This window comes from Tympanuchus pallidicinctus, unplaced genomic scaffold, assembly GCF_026119805.1.
Source record: "Tympanuchus pallidicinctus isolate F22 unplaced genomic scaffold, pur_lepc_1.0 scaffold22, whole genome shotgun sequence".
Taxonomy (NCBI): domain Eukaryota; kingdom Metazoa; phylum Chordata; class Aves; order Galliformes; family Phasianidae; genus Tympanuchus; species Tympanuchus pallidicinctus.
Genome location: NW_026294739.1, coordinates 41,463,596 through 41,482,610, shown reverse-complemented (window position 1 = coordinate 41,482,610; position 19,015 = coordinate 41,463,596). Strand labels below are relative to the sequence as shown.

Below are 19,015 nucleotides of genomic sequence, written 5' to 3'. Positions count from 1 at the left end.
AAAGGAGTTTGTAGTGAAGAGTCCTTCTGGAATGAGTCAATCAAATCTGGACTGGGTTCACGTTAGATGACTTAATGGCTAATTAGAGCCTCTGAAGTTCATAATTGAGGTTGGAAGCCATACGCTTCCCTGCTGCTGTTCTGGTTATTTGAACTGTGGCTGAAATAAGGCTATAAATAAAATCCAAAACACCGTCTTAAAAATAAGCGTACAAAAGATGTTTGGAAAGACACTTAGGTGCTGGTCTGCCCCGTTACCTAATTAACGAGTCTCTTGTGTTTCTCTTTTTCAGTCAGGACAGCTGAATGAGTACACTGAAAGAAAGGAGATGTCGGCTGATGTCGTTTGCATGAGTTTGGCCAACGTTCCACCTGGGGAGCAGCGTTCCCGGTTCCTTGCTGTTGGGCTGGTGGACAACACTGTCAGGATTATTTCCCTCGACCCTTCGGTGAGCAGCCATTCTGGTTTCGCCTCTTCCTCTGGCTTGGGATGTTCAAAAGAGTGCTCCAGAGCTGTGCTGTGTGTGCTGTCTTTCCACGTTCAAGTGGGGGACCAGGAAGGAATAGCTTGCGTGGCTTTTCTCCTCTGCAGAGCTGAGAGGAACTGTGGCCCTTGATCCTAGCCAGAAACAGACTCCCTAGTTTTATCTAGTCTTACTCATGTCTGGGAGTTTAGATGATAAGATATAAAAGCATTTTCTGCTTTTTGGTCTTTTCCCCTTATCTCCCTGTTTCTCTGCTTTTAGTAAAAGTGAACCCACTCTGCAAGCAAGTTAGCAGCAAAACAGTGTTATCATTTCTCTGCCTGCAGCAGATCAGTGTTCAAGGGATGACTGAAGCAGTGCAAACTTTGCAGTTATTTAGCATGGAAAAACCTGAGCAAACTATTCCAGGACAGTTGGAAAGGATCCAGCTCGTCTTCCACAGACCCCAGGATTGTTACCATCCCTTCCTTGCCAAGATCCATACAGCCAGCATTTATTGTGCCCTTTTTTACCCTTCTTTCTGTAAGGAACATTTCTGTCTCCCCCAGGACTGCTTGCAGCCACTGAGTATGCAGGCCCTTCCTGCACAGCCCGAGTCGCTGTGTATCGTGGAGATGGGTGGCACCGAGAAGCAGGACGAGCTGGGGGAGAGGGGCTCCATTGGCTTTCTCTACCTGAACATTGGACTGCAGGTGAGAGGTAGCTCTGACAGCTGTGCCTTGGTGAGCTTTTGTTGGAAGGACAGATTGCTCAAGTAGCCATGTCATCATAGAGTGCAGCAGCACAAAGCCTAATAGTTTTCTCCTTGTTACAACATGCTTAACAACTGTAAGTGGGGAATTCACCATGTGACTTAGCAGAACTGCAAGTTTCCCCATACATTCCTGGGCTAGACGAAAGACAGAATATTCTCTCAGACACCATGCAGGACAAGGTGGTGTTTTCCTCCTCCAGAAAGAGGATGAGTTCTAAAAACTTTGGGGTGAAATGTTGTTGGCCAGTTCTTCAGTAACTGCCTGTAGGGCAGAGAATCAAAGGAGTGATTGCCCTCAACCACAGGCTCTGCTCTAATAAATCTATTGCTGCATGGTTTTCGTTGCATACAGCACAGACTCTGTGATCCTTAACCAAAAATGTTGTTTTGACAATTCAACATGTGGTAAAAATAATCGGAGCAATCTTGAGTTTCGTGTCAGAATGCACGCTTAAGCAGCGTGGCTGGGTTTGTGCTTTTTTTTGGATAGATGCTTTGTAGCAATAGGGATTAGGAAATGGAGTCAGACCTTGAGTATTTCTGTGGCTTTTGTGATATACCAAACTTACCAGCCTCCCTTTTTCATTTTATACTTTTTAAATCAATTCCTTTCTGCCCCTTGGGAGCGCACGGGAGCTACGGATTGTAATATTAAGAGCCAACTTAGAGAGTAATTGTAGGAGGAAATTATATCAGAAGCTCGGCAAACAAGAGCCTCATTCTTCAGAAATTGTCTCTTCTGTTTGGAGTAGCATGAAGGCTCTATTTAGGTATTTCCCATCTGTAATCATGATCTAACTTGCTGATTTGCTGATGTCAAGAACGGTGTGCTGCTGCGAACTGTCCTGGATCCGGTTACGGGTGATCTTTCCGATACCAGGACCAGGTACCTGGGCTCACGGCCTGTGAAGCTCTTCCGAGTCCGAATGCAAGGCCAAGAAGCGGTGAGTGAGGCCAGCACTCGCAGGGTTGTGGGCCCAGTCCCCACGCTGCAGCATCCTGCTTTTCTTTATTGGTGGGCAGGGTGGGGAATCGTCCTCACGGCGCAGCGCTGGGTGGGTGAGGGTGGGAAGGAGGATGACTGCATTACGGAGCCGCCTGCCTCGCAGATTGCTCTTTCACAAACAACCTCATTCTTGTTAGTATTCCCCATACTTCTGAGGAAGTAATGTGTAGTGCTGCCCTGCCTTCTCTGAATTTGGAGTCATCTGACCTGGAGACTGTATTTTCAGTTTATCTGGAAAGCTCTGCGCAGATTCTCTGGCACAGAGACAGCAAAGAAACTCACCTTGGCTGCTGCAGTGAACTGACTGAAGGAGCCCCGTGCTCCTTGACCACTTGATGCAGTTGATGGCCGTCTCCTTTCTAGACAGAGTCAACAAAGTTATCATGCAGGGTTGAAGGAAAATATTTGTAGGATTTGGCATGGAGGGGAGAACATGTTTCATTGGAAGTGCCATTTATTAGCTGTTCTGATGTGACACTGGGGAGATCAGCCACCCCCTGCTTGACTCATCTTTGGATAACACCTTCAGGGTTGAGAAATGTTGACAGCACAGGGGGCTGGAGCTGGCAATCTGATCTCTGCTTTAATGTTTGGTAAGCTGAATGAATCTCTGACTTGTTGCTGCCAGCCTGCCAGCTTTAAGTTGGAGATGAGATGCTTTGCAGCACTAGGAGAATATATGCCTGTAAAACAGCTTTTTGGGTGCTTTTCTGCATTGAGATCAGCCTTAATTCCTTGTCTGACAGCATGGGGAGAAAAAAAATATTACTAGTGGCCAGTTGATGTTTGTCTTGGAGTGGCCTGGGGGTGTTTCAATATCATTCCAGCTCTTGCCAGCAGAAAGTAAAGTTGCATTGAAATTAAGTTATAAAGATGTATGAACCTGAAGGGTTGGAAGTCCATCTGCTTTGTTTCCCTTAATTGGTTGAAAATTTGAAGTGAATTTTTCTTAAACTCTACAGCAGAGTGCTGCAGCCCTTAGATGGTGCTGAAGCAGTAAATATTTGTCTTACAAGACCTGCTCCCTCGATAGGATGCTTTTGGTCAAAACAAACAAACAAAAGAACGATCTTGGCTCTTACAGATCAAATAGTTCTTACTGTACCTGAGTTTGTGTCCACTGTCTTGGCTGTGCTTTAAAGTTCCTCTTTGTACACAGTTTCCAGGTGGAATTTTGCCTTGAAAGCAAGCCGTATTTGTGAAGGTGTGCTGTGAGCTGGGTAGAGTCCAGCCTCAAGAATTTCCTTTGTGTAGCGGGGAAGGAATGGGGTTGCTGCGCCGTTTGTTGGTGTGCATCAGAGTGAGCCTTGCTGTGCTGTGTCCTTCCCAGGTGCTGGCCATGTCAAGCCGTTCCTGGCTCAGTTACTCCTATCAGTCCCGTTTCCACCTGACTCCCCTGTCTTATGAGACTCTGGAGTTTGCGTCTGGTTTCGCATCTGAGCAGTGCCCAGAGGGTATCGTGGCCATCTCCACAAACACGCTGAGGTAAGGAGTGATGGGGAGCAGCAGGGCTGCTGGGCCGGGTTGCCAGGCAGGGAAGAGGGTGAGACATTGAGTAGCAGAGAGATAAAGTGACTTAGGTAAGAATTGGGAAGGGTGGGTTGCTTGTTATTGTCAGGAAGAAATGGTGTGGTGCACCTCTCTGACTGGTGTTTCGTAGCCTGCTGAAATAACAAGTGTACTCCAGGTGACTTTTAAGTCATCCTTAGGGAGGGAGGTTGTTAAGCACTGAAAACATGCTGTCCATTAGGAGAGTCTGATGTGAACACCTACTTTGCAGAAAACAAGGCGTGTGATCTGAGAAATCAGTGGCATGACAGGGATTTGTTTGTTGTGCTTTTTAAATTGCAGCTTAAATAGATATTAAAAAAAAAAAAGGATAAGTGAAAGTAATGGGGGAACACAAATGCAGGAGCTTTGCTTCATGCATTTGAACAGGCACTTTTTTCATATCTCCTCACTGAAGTATTTCAGCATTCATTGCTTTTAAGGGAATCATTCTTCCTGCAGAAACTTGTGGGTTTTAGTCACAGAATGCCAGAAGAACTGGCATTTCAACTGGCAGGCACAGAATACTGGCCGCTCAGGCACTTTTCATAGTGTTGTAACTGAAGTGTCTCTGAGGAGTGCTTGGTAACACATCAGACAGTCACTCACGTTTAGGCTCAGGTGATGTGTTCACGTGCACGTTGTTCAGTTTGGGGTACACTTGCTTCAGCATCACAGGAGCGTGCCCCAAAGGGACAGGTGTTCAGAGTGCACCATGGGGCAGTGAGGGCCCTGGAGTCGAGAGCCCCTGCTGCAGGGCACGCCTGCACAGACTCACAAAGCCCCGAGTCCTGCCCTCCTTGGAGCAATTTGCTGGTGGCTGCCTGCCCCGAGAAAGGCAGCACTGCTGGTTTCAGCACCAGCCAGTTTCACAGGCCTAAAGCTCAACTGTAGCCTTTGTCTTCAGGGTGGTCGCTTCTGGACTGTGCTGAATGTTTGTCACGTCTCTGTCCCCCAGGATTTTGGCACTGGAGAAATTGGGGGCAGTCTTCAACCAGGTTGCCTTCCCATTGCAGTACACACCTCGAAAATTTGTCATTCACCCTGAGAGCAACAACCTGATTATCATTGAGACGGACCACAACGCTTACACTGAGGCCACCAAGGCACAGAGAAAGCAACAGATGGCTGAGGTAATTGGAGTGGGGGATCGGTATGCAGGTCTGTTCTCCAGAGGAAATCCTCAATTGCTCACTGGTTCCCAGCTGCCGTTGCCTGGTGGCTTTTGTGCTCTGAATGCAGGAACTGAAAATGGGTGAAAATCTGCCTCGCCACGTGAATTTCAGAAGAATGCAGTACTTCTGATGTTCTTTTCTTTGGGTGTTGTTACAGCAAGTTTTAAAGTCTTGCCTGTCAGGGATCGGTCCTGCTTGTGTAACACCATCCCCTGGGCTTTCTCTGACCGTTTGAGGATGTTTGGATTTCACTGGGTTGTTATCTTCAGTTTGCTCAATTCTGTTTCCAGAGTTCTTGCTTTGGAGAAATAGACTCTCCAGACGACTGCCTCGTGGGCAGAGAAGAGCTGACAGTGCTCTGCAGTGCTCTGAGCTGCAGAGATTTACTGGGGGAATGGAAGCTTTGTGGTTTTTTATGTCTTCCCAAGCCATATTCTGGAATACCTGCACTTAAAGCAGAGCATGGGCATGTCTGGGAAGGAAATCCTACGAGCTGTTTTTTCACCCCTGTCCTTTAATGTGCCACAGGAAATGGTGGAGGCTGCAGGTGAAGATGAGAGGGAGCTGGCTGCGGAGATGGCTGCAGCCTTCCTCAACGAGAATCTCCCTGAATCCATCTTTGGTGCCCCAAAGGCAGGGAACGGGCAGTGGGCCTCTGTCATCAGGGTGATGAACCCCATCCAGGGAAATACTTTAGATCTGGTCCAGCTAGAGCAGAACGAAGCAGCCTTCAGGTAAGAAGCAGTGCCAGACACAGCAAAAAAACCTCTACTGCTGATGAGTCTTGGGTGTGTGGTGGTGGTTTTTCTTTAGTCCTCCTGTTTTCCTCGGCTGTTACTGAGAGCTGAAATCCAGATGCAGCACGTTATTGGGAGGCCAGGTTAAATCCCAGAACTGAACACCGCGTGGCTTCAAGCTTTTGTCTTGCCTTTCCTTCCCAGCCTGTCCTGATCTGTCCTCATCCACGTCTGCAACTCTTAAAGAGTTCTCCAAATCTCTCCAAATGTTTGTGCTTAGAGAACAGCACTGGGATATGAGTGAGAGATAAGAGATCTGGGAACGTGACCATGTGTTGCTCTCTCTCACTTCCCCTTCTCATTTAGATAAACTGAGCAAAGGCTACATAGAAAGGAAATGTTAGAGGAGCTGAGGGGGCAGGCCAGCACAGTAACTAAAGAATAACAAGTGCCTCAGCAATTGGGATGGAGTTAAGCCACCGTAGCCCAAAAGATTGACTCTTTCCTGTTTTGTCCAGGATTCCCAACGTGGCAGAGCTGGACACCAGGCAGGAAATAACAGTGGGAGATGGGGAAGGTTATACGGATAGTCCGAGTAGGAACAAGCTTTGAAAAACAGCTTCGAGTGGAGCTTTGCACATTGACTGTGCTTAGCAAAGAAAGAAGTAATGATTTAGGCATGTGGGACAGCTGGAGCACATCTCACTGCGTGGAAGAATGAAGGTGCCTGCTTTAAACATTACTGCAGGGAGGAAAAATGATTTCTGAAAGTCATTTCAGTGCCGGAAGGCTGGGCTTGTGAGCCTGTGCCTGGGTAGGTGCCAGCTGTGCTGCCAGGGGCCGGCCTGTGTGCTGAACTGGTTTGTGTCGTGGTCACACTCATCTCCTGGTGCGTCTTCTCATCCCCAGCGTGGCTGTGTGCCGCTTCTCCAACACGGGTGAGGAGTGGTACGTGCTGGTGGGAGTTGCCAAAGACCTGATTCTGAACCCGCGCTCCGTCGCCGGGGGCTTTGTCTACACCTACAAGCTGGTGAATGGCGGTGAGAAGCTGGAGTTTCTGCACAAGGTGAGGGGGGGGGGAAGGCCTTGTGGGATGGCTGGGTTGCAGTAGCTGTTAGTTCATCTTGAATGCTGTGGCAGTACTCAGTTCTCAGCAAGGTGATCGTGCGGATGTTAAACACTGGAAACGGCCTGGGAGAAAATAAGCTGCCTTCCCCAAAATATGTCCCCACAACATCTTTTGCAGGGCTGGGAACTGAGCAGGTTTCTCAAGAGTCACAGTTCTTTGTAGTAGCTGTGTCTTGTCTGTCCGACTGGGAAAGGAGCAGTGTTTTTCATGACTCCGTTCACGAAGGGAAAGAAACAGCTGTGCTTCCACTTTGGAGTATGAGTTAGTAGAGCTGCTCTGAGCACTTGTTTGCAAAGTCAGTTCATACTTGGATCACTCGATCCCTGGTGCTGAGGCTCAGTCCTGTGCTGGCCGCGTGGAGCTGTCGTCTTTCCTCTGATGCTGTCCTGGTTTGGTGTAGGAAGCATTGGTCGCCTGTGACCAACTTGGTTTGGAGGTCCCTGGAGCTTGAGCAGAGGTTTCAGCAGAACTGTGCTTAAACAAAATTCTGTTCTTCTTCCCATGTGCTTCCAGCGTGGTCGAGGTATGAACAGATGAGCACGTGGAATGGAATGTTGTGGTTTCCTTCACTTCCTACAGTGCTGGTGCAGTGAGTGGGTTCTGTCCTGGCCCAGGGCCCTTTCTGCTGCCAGTCAACACCCACGCTGGAGGTGACAGAGCTGATTGAGTGAAGTAACTTCTCTTGACCAGCTCTGCCAAGCTGGGATCACTCCAAGCTCTGCCCATTCACTTTCTCTGCTGTGGCTGATCCTTTTGGGCTGATAATGAAGTACTTGTGGGAGACTTTTCAGCCCCGAGTTACTGGAACTGTGGGGTGCACCGAAGTTGATTCAGTGACAGCTTCAGAGCTTCTGTGGCAGATGATGAGCTGGAGTCATGCCTCTGTTGCGAAAGGCATCTGAATGGATTTGGGCAAAGGACAAAATCTTTCTTTGGGGGGAAAAAGCAAAACAACAGAGGCTACAAGGTCTTCATTTTCCTTTGCTGCCTGCCCCATGCAGGGTTCACACAGCTGTCTGACACTTCACTGAGGAGCACTCTGCACTTCTCAGAGCTCCGCTAGCACCACGTGTGCTTTGTGCTGGTGTCCAAAGGCCTACAGAGGACTGACCTTTTGCCCCAGCTGTACAAAAGGATTGTGATTAGCCTTGGCACAGGCCAGCGGGCTTCAGGCGAGCCATTAGCTTGAATGTTTTGTGGAGCTTGGTGTGAGATGAGCTCTGTTGATGGCGTCTCACAGTCTTCCTCTTCCAATTCTCTCCAGACCCCTGTGGAGGAGGTTCCTGCAGCCATCGCCCCTTTCCAAGGTCGAGTCCTGATTGGAGTGGGAAAGCTCCTGCGTGTGTACGACCTGGGCAAGAAGAAGCTGCTTCGGAAGTGTGAGAACAAGGTACAGTTCTGTTCTTCACCGTGGCAGCTGACCCAGAGCGAGAGCTGCCATGCAGCGTGAGTGAAGCAAAGGTTCAGCTGCTGCTCCAGCCCAGATGTGTGCCCTTGGGCTTCAGTGATGCTCCTGTGCCTTGCTGCAGCGTGCTGCCTGTGTCCACACATAGCACTCATAGCAGCTCTGTCTGGACTGCTGTTTTCCCCTCACCCTTCTGATTGCAGCGTGGCATTTTTCTTTCTGCACCAGCTCAGCGCAGGCCCGAAGTGGACATGTGTAGGAAGTTAGAAGGGCCTGAAGTGGCGATGCTGTGGCCATCTGCTGCAGATGTGGGAGGTCTCATGCAGATATACAATAACAACTGCTGGGAATGTTTCCTTAAGTGAAGTGCTCCGCGGGCTGGGGGCAGAAGCTGGATGACGTAAATGAGCGCCTCTTCAGATTGCTGGAGTCCTGAAAATGGGGTTTTTCTCTTAAAATCTTTATTGGACTCAAAGACACTGAAACGACTTCCTTTCTTGATCAGCAATTCTGGTACTTTAAGAAGTATCAGAGCATGGTTTTTCTAACTCCTAATTGCCTGCTCCTCCTTCTCATGCAGGTTGCAGAGCCCGTGCCATTTACTTGTTACTGCACAGCAGAACTCCAGCAAGCTCACGGGTGCACTGGGAACTTGCAGTGGCCTGGCTTTTTCAGTTGTTTCTTTGTTTTTGTTGCTTTTTTCCTTAAAATGAGAAATTTGCTCGCATGAGAAGTTAAAGCTTACCTGATGTAGTTGGTTGGCAACCCTGCCCACAGCAGGGTGTTGGAGCAAGGTGACCTTTAAGGGCCCTTCCAACCCAAGCCATCCTGTGATGCTGTGATTCTTGGGTCCTTCATGATGAGAGCGGTGAGGAGCTCTGCAGCAGTCAGTGCTGCTGACGCCTGGTTTGCCAGGAGCACTTTATTCTGGATGCTGGTGTTACTTAACAGGCCGTGAATGCCGTGCAGTGCATGTAATGTTGCAAGGGCCCTTTATTGTCAGTGTATTTAACTTGGGGCTGTGGAATACTGTAAGTGATAGGTGATGGTGGAGGGAATGACGGGAAGCAGGGAGCCAGGTAGTTCCCAGAGGTAAATATTGTTTCAGGTGAAGGGTGGAGTTCGGGTGGGTAGTGGCACTTCCCTGTTGGAAGCACTCGAGTTTTTCCCTTTCTCTCTCCCAAAAGCACATTGCCAACTACATCTGTGGGATTCAAACCATCGGGCACAGAGTGATCGTTTCAGATGTTCAGGAGAGCTTCATCTGGGTGCGCTACAAAAGGAATGAGAACCAGCTCATCATCTTTGCTGATGACACTTATCCCCGCTGGGTCACCACAGCAACTCTCCTGGATTATGACACCGTGGCCGGAGCAGACAAGTTTGGCAACATCTGCGTGGTGAGTGTGCCTTGAAGGAGCTGGGACTTTTTGGACATGAAGTGTTTTTCCTTAAAACACCCATGATTTGTCTAAAAAGAATGAGAATCTGTGCTCAGCTCCAGACAACGCCCTGTACCATTCACTCGCTGTGCTCACAGTGGATGGCTGCCGTTTATCAGTTCAGCTGAAGTAAACAACTTCAACACCATTGCATTTCTGAAGCATCCAATAACTTGCATTAGAGCTGTCCCCAGACTCGAAGGCCTCGAAACAAAGCTCCTGACCCTGAAGGGGCCCGTGAGAGCCCTCATCAGGTTATCTCCTGCTTTCCCTGGCTAACCCTCAGCGCTGGCATTTGACTTTCTCTGACACTTCCTCATGAAAGCTGGCTTTGTCATTGCTGTCTCTTCCCACTTGGCTGGCTTTCAGCAGAGGAGGAAAGAATGGATGGTCGATGTGCCAGAACTTTCATCTTCTTCTGCAGCGTGCTGGGTGCTTCGGAGGGCAAAGTTCAGCCAGTGGCAGGCATTACGCCTGCAGGATCTGGCCAACGTGTGCAAATCAGTCCTCTGTGGTTTTCTCAATTCACACTCTTCCACTGTTTCATTACTGATGTGCACCTTCCAAGCAGTGCTGTGACTGTGCCTCCTGCCAGTCTGACCTGCAGAGCCCAGGCAGAGGCTGCTCTGAGCCCCTGTCTGCGTTTTTGAGTGTTGACAGTGCAGATGTTTAACACTAAGGCCCTTGTTGGAGAGGCAAATCAATGGTACAGTGAGCATGAAATGGCCAGAAAGATTCTTCAGAATTGCATGTGAACAGCTTCTCCACAGCCTCTTGACTCTTTCCTGCTCTTACAACACAGGTGAGGTTGCCTCCCAACACCAATGATGAGGTAGATGAGGATCCCACCGGCAACAAAGCTCTCTGGGACAGAGGGCTTCTTAATGGAGCATCACAGAAGGTAACCTTTCTTGGAGTGCATGTCGTTATTGAGGGAAAAGAACGTGCTGCTTTCCTGTGAAATCCTCTGCAGTTCTGCTCCCAGTGCAGCGGGTGATGAGTTGTCACTGGGAGCTGAGTTCTGCTTCTGAAACCACGAGCGATGCCTGTTGAGTGAGGCCTGATTGAAGCAGCGTGCTCCTTTTCTTTTCCTGCTTTCTCTCATTGTGTGCATCTGCTTGTCCAGCTCGAGAGGGTTATTGAGCACGTGCTGAGCTCTGCCATCTGGTCACAGGTGGAAGGCTCTTCCCCTTCAGAAAGCAGTCTCAGAACTAGCAGGTGGCGGAATTCATTCTGCTTCTCCTCTATCAAACCTCCTGATGCTTTTCTATGAGCTGAAGAAAACACTCGCTTCTGTGGTTGACTTCCAGGCTGAAGTGATTATGAATTACCACGTGGGAGAGACAGTGCTTTCATTGCAGAAGACCACGCTGATCCCGGGAGGCTCTGAATCTCTTGTTTATACCACCTTATCAGGGGGAATAGGAATCTTAGTTCCTTTTACTTCCCATGAGGTAAGCAAGCCCCATCTTAACGCTGCAGAGCAGCTGCTTTTCTGCCCTTCTGTCCCCAACCAGTGTGTTAATTTGCTTCATTCCTTGGGAGGAACTGCAGGGCTCTGCAGTCTGTGGAAACCAGGGTCTCCTCTCCTCTCTCCTCTCTCTCCTCTCTCCTCTGCCATCCATCCCTTTCTCCCCTCCCTTCCCATACATCCCTTCAGAGGAGAGGATGCAGGGAAGAAAAGAGGGAGCTTTTAACTCTTCTCAAAACCAATGCAGGAGTTAATGAGCTTTTCTTGTAGCGCTGCTGCTGCAAATCTGCTCGCATTTTGGGGAAGTAGCTCTGGGGGGACTTGGTCTGATCAGTGAAATCATCAAGGCTGCTCGGTGCAGGAGCCCACCAGCCCTGCTCATCAGCCACTGGTGCTTGCAGTCACAAAGGCAGCGTTCTGTGCCCCGTTTGCTCGGCCTCCTGGGTCGGTGCACATCAAGAGCTGCACCTCTGTGCCTGGCTGCTGCGTGCCCCAGTTCTGGGGGCTGATCCTGGCCGAGGTGCCGCAGTTGCTGTAGTTACTGCTGCAGCTGCAGCACGGAGCTGGGGAGGGCAAAACAGCCCCCAGCCTCAGCTGTTGTTAGGGGCGGTGCTCAGCCACTCGGTGCCTCACTGCTGGCTGATCTGCCTTCTAACGAGCTGTTCTCTTACCTCTCCTCACCTCCTCCAGGATCACGACTTCTTCCAGCACGTGGAAATGCACTTGAGATCTGAGCATCCTCCTCTCTGTGGGCGAGACCATCTCAGCTTCCGCTCCTACTACTTCCCAGTGAAGGTAAATCCGAGTGCTTGTGCTCAGCTGGTCGCACGAGCTGTGCTGTGGGATGTGGGACCTCACAGGCCTTGCACAAGGTGGCTGGGAAAGCCTGCTAATAGTGACTGGCGGTAATAGAAGCTACTGCTGCTCTCTGTCCAAGCAGAGAAGGGTGTGCTTGTGCTTGGTGAGCTTGCAGGGCTCTGAGAGCTCTGCCACCAGTGATGGAGCTTGCTTTTTGCTCACCTTGTGCAGCCTCCAGCCTTGCCTGTGCTCTACCTACACCCTCTGCTAGCTGAGGCGCTCTGACCCTTTGGATCTGTCTTCCCTTGTGTGATTCTTCAGCTGATCCAAGGCTTTCTGGGTTTCTCCTTCATTAATCAGGCTGGCCAGTAATTAGTTTGATGCTAACTGCTGCTATTCAGCAGATGAGGTCACTGAGCATGCTCTTGTTTCCAGGACGGGATTAAGAACCTCCTGGGAACAAACTGTTTGTTGCCATTTTTCCCCTTTTAGGCAGGCTTCAGTGCCTCTGTGCTGTGTCGATTCAATGCTCTCCTCCTTGCTTCTCCAGAATGTGATCGATGGGGACCTGTGTGAGCAGTTCAACTCCATGGAGCCCAACAAGCAGAAGAATGTGGCCGAAGAGCTGGACCGGACCCCACCCGAGGTGTCCAAGAAGCTGGAAGACATCCGCACACGCTATGCTTTCTGAGCGGCAGCTGGCAGGAGCAGAGCTTCTTGCTGGGCTCCTATGGACGCCCTTCCAAGCACAGTTGGGAGGAGGAATGTGTGTTTTGTTTCCCTTTTTCTAAATACTGATTTGCTCCTCTTGGTTCATGTTTCAAAGCAATGCGATTCCTCCGGTAAATGCCAGTATCTGATAGTAGGTCTTCCAACACATCCCAATGCTTACGTGAAGGCTCGTGCTGTCCTGGGTTCCAGCCAGAGAGAATCTCTCTTGGGAAATGCCCAGGGGAGGATGTGGTTTGACCCCTCGGCTGATCCCTGGATCAGCTCCTCAGTGTCATTCACCCTGAAGGCCCAAGGAGGCCAAGGGTGACTTGTCCTGAGGGCGGATCGGGCTGAGACCTGCAGGACCAGCTGGGTTCTCCCCATCTTTTTGGTAAAGGAAACAGCTTGGGCCTGATGGAAAGCTGCTGGCTTCCTTTCGGGGGTCGGTGGGGAGAGGTGTGGGGTTCCACCAGCCCTGGGAGCAGCCTGGGGGAGGTGAGGCTGGGGGAGGCTGCGCTGCCATGCATGTCCCTGGTGTTGCCTTCTGAGCGAGTTTTGGATTCACCATTTTTGACTGTTTTCTCTGTAAATAAGAGTTTTGTACAATGTTGTCACTTGGGGGCGGGGAAGAGCAAGGCCTGAGTCTGGGACTTGATTTGTTTCATAATAACTTTGGCAAGAGCAGTGTCTCCAAGCTGTGACCGAGTAGCACACGAAGAATAAAAGCCTGTTTTTTAACTAGTCTGGCTCCGGGGCTCGCTCCTGCACGGCAGCTGTGCTGACACGGGGGCTGCAGGCGGGCTGGGGGCTTTCTTGCCCCATCCTTGGTGCCCTTCTTGGCCTCCTGCTTAAGGATGGGGGGCACGGGACGAGGCAGCGCTGCGCCCTTCACCCCCAGCACCCTGCGCACCGCTGCTTACCCTGCCCGGAGACCGTCGTGCATCCAGGCTTTCCAAACGGGAGGTGGTTTGCTGCGCGTTCTGCCCGCCAGCCTCTGCGCCCAGAGACGCCGTCGGTCCTGGGCAGCGCCGCCCGGGGCCGCAGGCGGTTCGCCTCGGGGCAGCGCCAGCGGCGGGCAGGGGATGCAGTCGGACGGCTTTGTCCCAGCCCGCCGCGGATGCTGGTGCAATCCCTCTGGATAGCGGGCCGGGGTCCTTCCTCCTCTCCTGCAGCCCTGCTCGCGGTGCCGGAAGGGGACGCGGGGGCTGTGCCCGGGGCTGCTTGGCAGCGGATCCGCCGTGGCCCTGACGTGGTGCCAGGGGAATCCCAGCGCTGCTCGCGGGCGGCCGCGCATTCCTTCCCACGCCTTTCCCTGGGAGCGCTGACCTGAGTTCGGTGCCTCCTTCCTCCCCCCCGCGCCCCGGGCGGCCCTGCGCCAACTGTCCTAAAGGCTTTGGGATGGGGGGGTGGGCTCAGATCGGCGTGCGCCCCTTTGAACAGTGGGAGACCTTCGGGACATCCCGCGTGGGCTGTGCCGTCCATCCGAGCCCATCCGAGTCCACCCAGGGCAGCGGCGGCCGAGCATCCCCGAGGTGCCGGCGGGGGTTCGGGGGCACGGTCGGTTTCTGCGCTCACCCCGCGGGCGAGGGGGGGGCACCCAAGCGGTTCTCTCCGTGCCCCCACCCCCAACCCAACACTACACGCCCCCGCCGCCGCTCCCCGCTCCCGGCCCGGCCCCGCCGCCGCCCCGCCCGCCCCCCGCCCGCCTCCCGGCCCCGTCGCCGCCGCCACCGCCCGCGGGGAGACGGCCCGGAGCGCAGAGCCAGGTGGGTCCGCGGGGCACCGCGAGTGGGGCGGCGGGACGAGAAGGAGGGGGGTTGGAGGGCGAGGGACACTGCGCGGCCACCACGTGGGGACATTGCGCATGGAGACGGCACGGGGACGCTGCGTGGGGACGGGGCATCGCGTGGGCGCCGCTGCCCGGGGACACGGTGTGGCCCCCGTACGGGGACATGGCATAAGGGACCTGGCACAGGGACGTGGCACAGCCCTCACCTGGGAATGTGACACCGCGTGGGGACACGGCGCGGCCCCCCGCGTGGGATAAAGGAGCGGGATGCTGCGTGGGGAAGCGGTATGGCCACCACTTGGTGGAGTTCACTGCGTGGGGGGATGCTGAGGATGAGCCCGTGGCGGGGCATGGCACCAAACGCTGCGTGGCAGTGTGACACTGAGGTATGGCACAGGTGACACTGAGGTATGGCACAGGGACACGGCACAGCCCTCAAACGGGGACGCCGTCAGGGGACAGTGGGAATGGGGACGCTGAGTGGGGACAAGGCATGGAAACCTGACACAGGACACGGGGACATGGCACAGGGTGCTGCATAGGGATGCTGTGTAGGAACATGGCATGATTTCTGCTTGGGGACGTGGCCCAGGGATGTGACACACGGGGACCTAGCAGAGGGCACTGCCTGGGGACACAGCCTGGCCCTATCCGGGTGGGGATGTGGTGCAGGGATGTGCCCCTCCTTTGGATGGGGATGCTGTGTAGTCTCTTTGCTTGGGGACGTGGTTTGTCCCCCTTCATCTGACCATGGGGACACCACCCCTCCATTTGTGAGGGACGCTGTGCAGTGCTATCACCGTGTGCCCCTGCCTGGGGTCCTGGAGGCTGCAGCTGGGGCTCTTCTCCCCCCAGCTCTCACCCCACACCCAAGGGACCTTGTATGGGACTGTCCCATTCCTTGTGATATCCCAAGGACACACCACCTCCCCACAGGACAACCCAGCTGTGGCGGCCGGGGAGGGGGCCTGACCCCCCCCTATGGCAGGGGACAGCCGTCGGGGGCCACCGCAGAGCACCATCCCTTATCAGCCCATCTCAAGCACCCAGGAGGCCACCTGCACCCATCAACCATGTAGGCTCCACAGCTGGTCACCATGTACCAGCGCTGCGCGGCCGTCCTCTGTGAGTACACATCACTGGGAGGTGGGGGGGACACCCCTGGAGGGGGTGAGCAACGGATGTCCCCATGGAGGGGTCCCCATGGGGTGATGCTGCTCTGCAGGTGTCCTGGCCGTGCTGGGGCTGGAGGTGGCTGCGGTGGGGGAATGTGAGCTCGCCCGACTGCTGCAGGACAAGCTGCGGTATGAGAGGCGCCTGCAGTACATGGTACGGCCCTGTCCCCTGCCCTGCCACCCTGCCACGTGTTCCCAAGTTCCCCGTGCCCAGAATTGGGGTGTGCAGTCAGAGCAACTTTCTGGTGACCCTATGGGGCGGCCCCCAGAGCAGGGTGCCCGCTGTGGGCACAGTTGTGGAGACCTTGGTGGCACAGTTGATGGGACACCGGTGACCCAGCTGGTGGGACATTGGTGGCACAGTTAGTGGGACATTGGTGGCACAGATATGAGGATCTTGGTGGCACAGGTGTAGGGACCCTGGTGATGCAGATATAGGGATTCAATCGGCACAGATACGGGGACCCTGGTGACACAGCTAGGGACCCTGGTAGCATAGATATGGAGATGCTGGAGGCACTGCTGGAGGAACCCTGGTGGCACTGCTGGTGGGACACTGGTGGCACAGATATGAGGACCCTGGTGGCACAGCTCTGGGGACACCGGTGGCCCTCACACTCCTCTCCACCTCTCCAGAAGCACAACTTCCCCATTGACTACACTCTCCGAGTGCAGCACGAGGAGGTGCTGCGGACAGCCAACATCACCCGCCTGGTGAGCTCACGTTGGGGACACTCAGTGACAGTGGGGGGCAGGGAGGGGAGGTGGGAGTCTCCAGCCACCAGGGTCTCACCCAACACCACATCCCCCTTTCTCCCACAGCGTGACAAAAAGGTATCAGAGGCATCCCTGCGCTACCTGTGGTTCCACGCCTGTTCCCAGGCAGTGCTACACATCCTCGAGGTGCTGCCGGAGAAGCACCCGTCCCATGAGTACACGCAGGAGCTGAGCCAGCTTTTGGATGCCCTGGGCATGGAGTACAGTGGGTACCGGCAGGTAGGGGATGGTGTGGGCAGGGGGATGTGGGTGCACCTCACCCCGCACAGCTCTGCAGTGAGGTTGACTCCAGATGTGGGGCCGTGGGGCAGCGCCAGGGAGGAGCTCCACATCTGGCATTGGTGGTTCAGTGGTAGAATTCTCGCCTGCCACGCGGGAGGCCCGGGTTCGATTCCCGGCCAATGCAGTGTTGTAAAGCTTTTGCAAACTTCTTTCTTGGCCCCTTCCCCCCTCGTTCTTTGACAGCCTCTCTCTGCGTTCCCCAGGCCATGGGGAACCATCCTCTTTGCCCCTCTTTGCCCTTGCCAGCTTTTTGTGTTAACTCTGAAACCTAATGACAGCACCTGCTTAGCCACAGAGGCAGGAGTCCCCTCCTGTCCCAGCAGTGCGTGCCCCACTGCTGCCACCCCATCCCAGCTCTGCTGCAGTGCAACAAAACCCGTGAGTGAGCACTGCAGAGCCCCAAACATCTGGCATTGGTGGTTCAGTGGTAGAATTCTCGCCTGCCACGCGGGAGGCCCGGGTTCGATTCCCGGCCAATGCAGAGAAAAGCAAGCTTTTTTTTTGCCCCCTTCTCTGCATTGAGCAGAGAGGCCCAGAGTGTCCCTTTTTACTCCACGCTGTGGGGTGTTGGTGGCAGTGGGTCGCAGTGCTGGGGGTCAGCCCTGCTGTGCACAGCCCTACCCACGCGGTGGCTGCGAGTTCTAATGGACCCTGTTAACTCTGAAGCCTAATGACAGCCTCTCTTCACCAAGCTGGTTCTCAGGCGGAGGGAAATGGGTGCTGTGATGCACTGAGAGCTTGGAGCAGGAGCTGTGTGCGCTGGAGTCGCCCCGGCCGGTTGTTGGCCCAGAGTTTGGTGGGGAAATATTGTTGGTAGGAGGACGGTTGGGCTTGGGTGATATTGGAGGTCTCTTTATGGGACACGCTGCCTGGGTGTGAGCCAGCAGTGTGGGGAGCCCTGCATCTGGCATTGCTTGTTCAGTGATAGAATCCTCCTCTGTCATGTGGGTTCAACTCCTGAACCAATGCAGCACCCCAAACTCTTTGCCCCCATCGACGACGTGGCAGTGCCACATCCCATGTCCCCGCAGAGCGACGTGGACGCGGCCGTGGCCGACCTGGTGAAGCAGCTGCACAGCGGCGATAGCCGCCTCAAGGCCGTGCGCCCCAAAGCGCTGCTGGACAACTGCATCAAGGTGCTGCGGATGCTCTTCGGGGCTCACTGTGAGTGCTGGGGAGGGACAGCAGGGAAGGACGGGGGTCTCCGTGGTCCCTTTCCTCTTGTGACCTCTGTCTCTTCTGCCCAGGTCGGTGGGACTCCGCTTAATGCCGACCCATTGAGGAGGATGAGGATGAAGGCACACGTGGGGGGTGATGGCAGTGCCGGCTCCCTTTTCTTTTGTACAATTTTTTAATTCCCGCTCCCTCGGCTTTCATTAAGCACCAAGTAACGTCCTAGCGCTCGAATCTTAACTGCAATAAAGAGATGCAGAGCCATCACTCCTGCCGCGTCGTTCGGCGAGCCTTTCCCCTCCCTTTGGCTTTCCGAAGGAAATTCGGATATATAACTCCAGATGGACCAGATGTTGGCTATCTCCGTGTCTTGCCGTGACCCCAGCTTTCCCAGAGCATCTCAGTGGCAAATAGTTGGCCTCACGATTCTCCGAGAAACCTCTTGAGATGTCTCTGCGTCTCCTGACTTGCTATGGGAGGATGCTCACGCGCCCCCGAGCTGGGACTGCTGAAAATAAAAGCAACCTCACAGATGCTGGAGTGGGAAGAATGTTTGCTGGTGGGAACAGCAGAGAACAAACCATCATCAGCGCCAGGCAGGCAGGATGCCTGATGAGGGGAGCTGAGCTCAGTGGGTGAAGGCTGTGGGATGCCTGAGGGCTGTGGTTTCAGGGCTCCTGCTCAGAGCAGTGGGTGGCTCCATCCAGCCTGATGTCTGTGTTTGCCCTATAGAATAAGCATCCTTCCCCAAGGACTTCACTCCCTGTGGACATCCCTCCCCGTGGCCATCCTATGATGGACGTCCCTCCCTGTATGGAGACATCCCCTTTCCTATGGATGCTCATCCCCATGGGCATCCCTTGCCGTATGTAGTGGACATCCCTCCCCACAGACATCCCTCTCCCTGGACGCCAACCCCCATGGACGCCCTTCCCAGTAGCTATCCTTCCCCATGGACATTTCTCACCATCCGTATCCCTCTCCATGGACATCCCTCACCTTGGACAACCATCCCCGTGAATATCCCTGCCCATATACACCTCCCCATGGACACCCTGGACATCCCACCCATGGACATCCTTCCCCGTGGACACCCCTCACCCTGCACATCCCTTCCCCATGGACATTCATCCTCATGGCCATCCCTTTCCAAGTCCAA

General features: G+C 53.7%; 2 protein-coding genes and 2 non-coding genes across 9 annotated transcripts in view; all 4 read left to right on the top strand.

The window, feature by feature from the left end:
* The window catches only part of SF3B3 (splicing factor 3b subunit 3), a 28,271-nt gene extending 14,870 nt beyond the window's left edge, over nucleotides 1-13,401 (top strand). For all 4 annotated transcript variants that reach the window (XM_052685237.1, XM_052685236.1, XM_052685239.1 and 1 more), the window contains exons 14-26: nucleotides 293-448; nucleotides 1,033-1,176; nucleotides 2,060-2,182; nucleotides 3,575-3,729; nucleotides 4,751-4,925; nucleotides 5,496-5,701; nucleotides 6,614-6,770; nucleotides 8,098-8,223; nucleotides 9,426-9,638; nucleotides 10,483-10,581; nucleotides 10,991-11,134; nucleotides 11,842-11,946; nucleotides 12,500-13,401. In XM_052685237.1, coding sequence (XP_052541197.1) covers nucleotides 293-448; nucleotides 1,033-1,176; nucleotides 2,060-2,182; nucleotides 3,575-3,729; nucleotides 4,751-4,925; nucleotides 5,496-5,701; nucleotides 6,614-6,770; nucleotides 8,098-8,223; nucleotides 9,426-9,638; nucleotides 10,483-10,581; nucleotides 10,991-11,134; nucleotides 11,842-11,946; nucleotides 12,500-12,640 — 1,944 coding nt within the window. In that variant the 3' untranslated portion in view covers nucleotides 12,641-13,401. The remainder of the gene's footprint in view (nucleotides 1-292; nucleotides 449-1,032; nucleotides 1,177-2,059; nucleotides 2,183-3,574; nucleotides 3,730-4,750; nucleotides 4,926-5,495; nucleotides 5,702-6,613; nucleotides 6,771-8,097; nucleotides 8,224-9,425; nucleotides 9,639-10,482; nucleotides 10,582-10,990; nucleotides 11,135-11,841; nucleotides 11,947-12,499) is intronic.
* Nucleotides 13,402-14,352: 951 nt separating this feature from the next.
* IL34 (interleukin 34) lies at nucleotides 14,353-18,389 on the top strand. Of its 3 annotated transcripts, none has more exons than XM_052685329.1 (7): nucleotides 14,353-14,426; nucleotides 15,386-15,574; nucleotides 15,675-15,778; nucleotides 16,261-16,338; nucleotides 16,447-16,620; nucleotides 17,715-17,847; nucleotides 17,931-18,389. In XM_052685329.1, the coding sequence occupies exons 2-7, from the start codon at nucleotides 15,547-15,549 to the stop codon at nucleotides 17,948-17,950; spliced, it is 537 nt and encodes a 178-aa protein (XP_052541289.1). In that variant the 5' UTR covers nucleotides 14,353-14,426; nucleotides 15,386-15,546; the 3' UTR covers nucleotides 17,951-18,389. The 3 variants fall into 3 exon arrangements, with proteins under 3 accessions (XP_052541289.1, XP_052541290.1, XP_052541288.1); XM_052685328.1 differs by lacking the exon at nucleotides 14,353-14,426 and adding an exon at nucleotides 14,568-14,734; XM_052685330.1 differs by lacking the exons at nucleotides 14,353-14,426; nucleotides 16,261-16,338 and adding an exon at nucleotides 14,561-14,734.
* TRNAG-GCC (transfer RNA glycine (anticodon GCC)) lies at nucleotides 16,737-16,807 on the top strand. Its single transcript has one exon. It is a non-coding gene; the product is annotated as a tRNA-Gly (tRNA).
* Nucleotides 17,094-17,164, top strand: TRNAG-GCC (transfer RNA glycine (anticodon GCC)). Its single transcript has one exon. It is a non-coding gene; the product is annotated as a tRNA-Gly (tRNA).
* Nucleotides 18,390-19,015: the final 626 nt, after the last annotated feature.

Bases quoted from the DNA above. Each gene is read 5' to 3' on its own strand.
- IL34 (XM_052685329.1), top strand. From the start codon at position 15,547: ATGTACCAGCGCTGCGCGGCCGTCCTCT. The intron at 16,339-16,446 runs GTGAGCTCACGT...TTTCTCCCACAG, and splicing joins CAGCCAACATCACCCGCCTG to CGTGACAAAAAGGTATCAGA. The intron at 17,848-17,930 runs GTGAGTGCTGGG...TCTTCTGCCCAG, and splicing joins GATGCTCTTCGGGGCTCACT to GTCGGTGGGACTCCGCTTAA.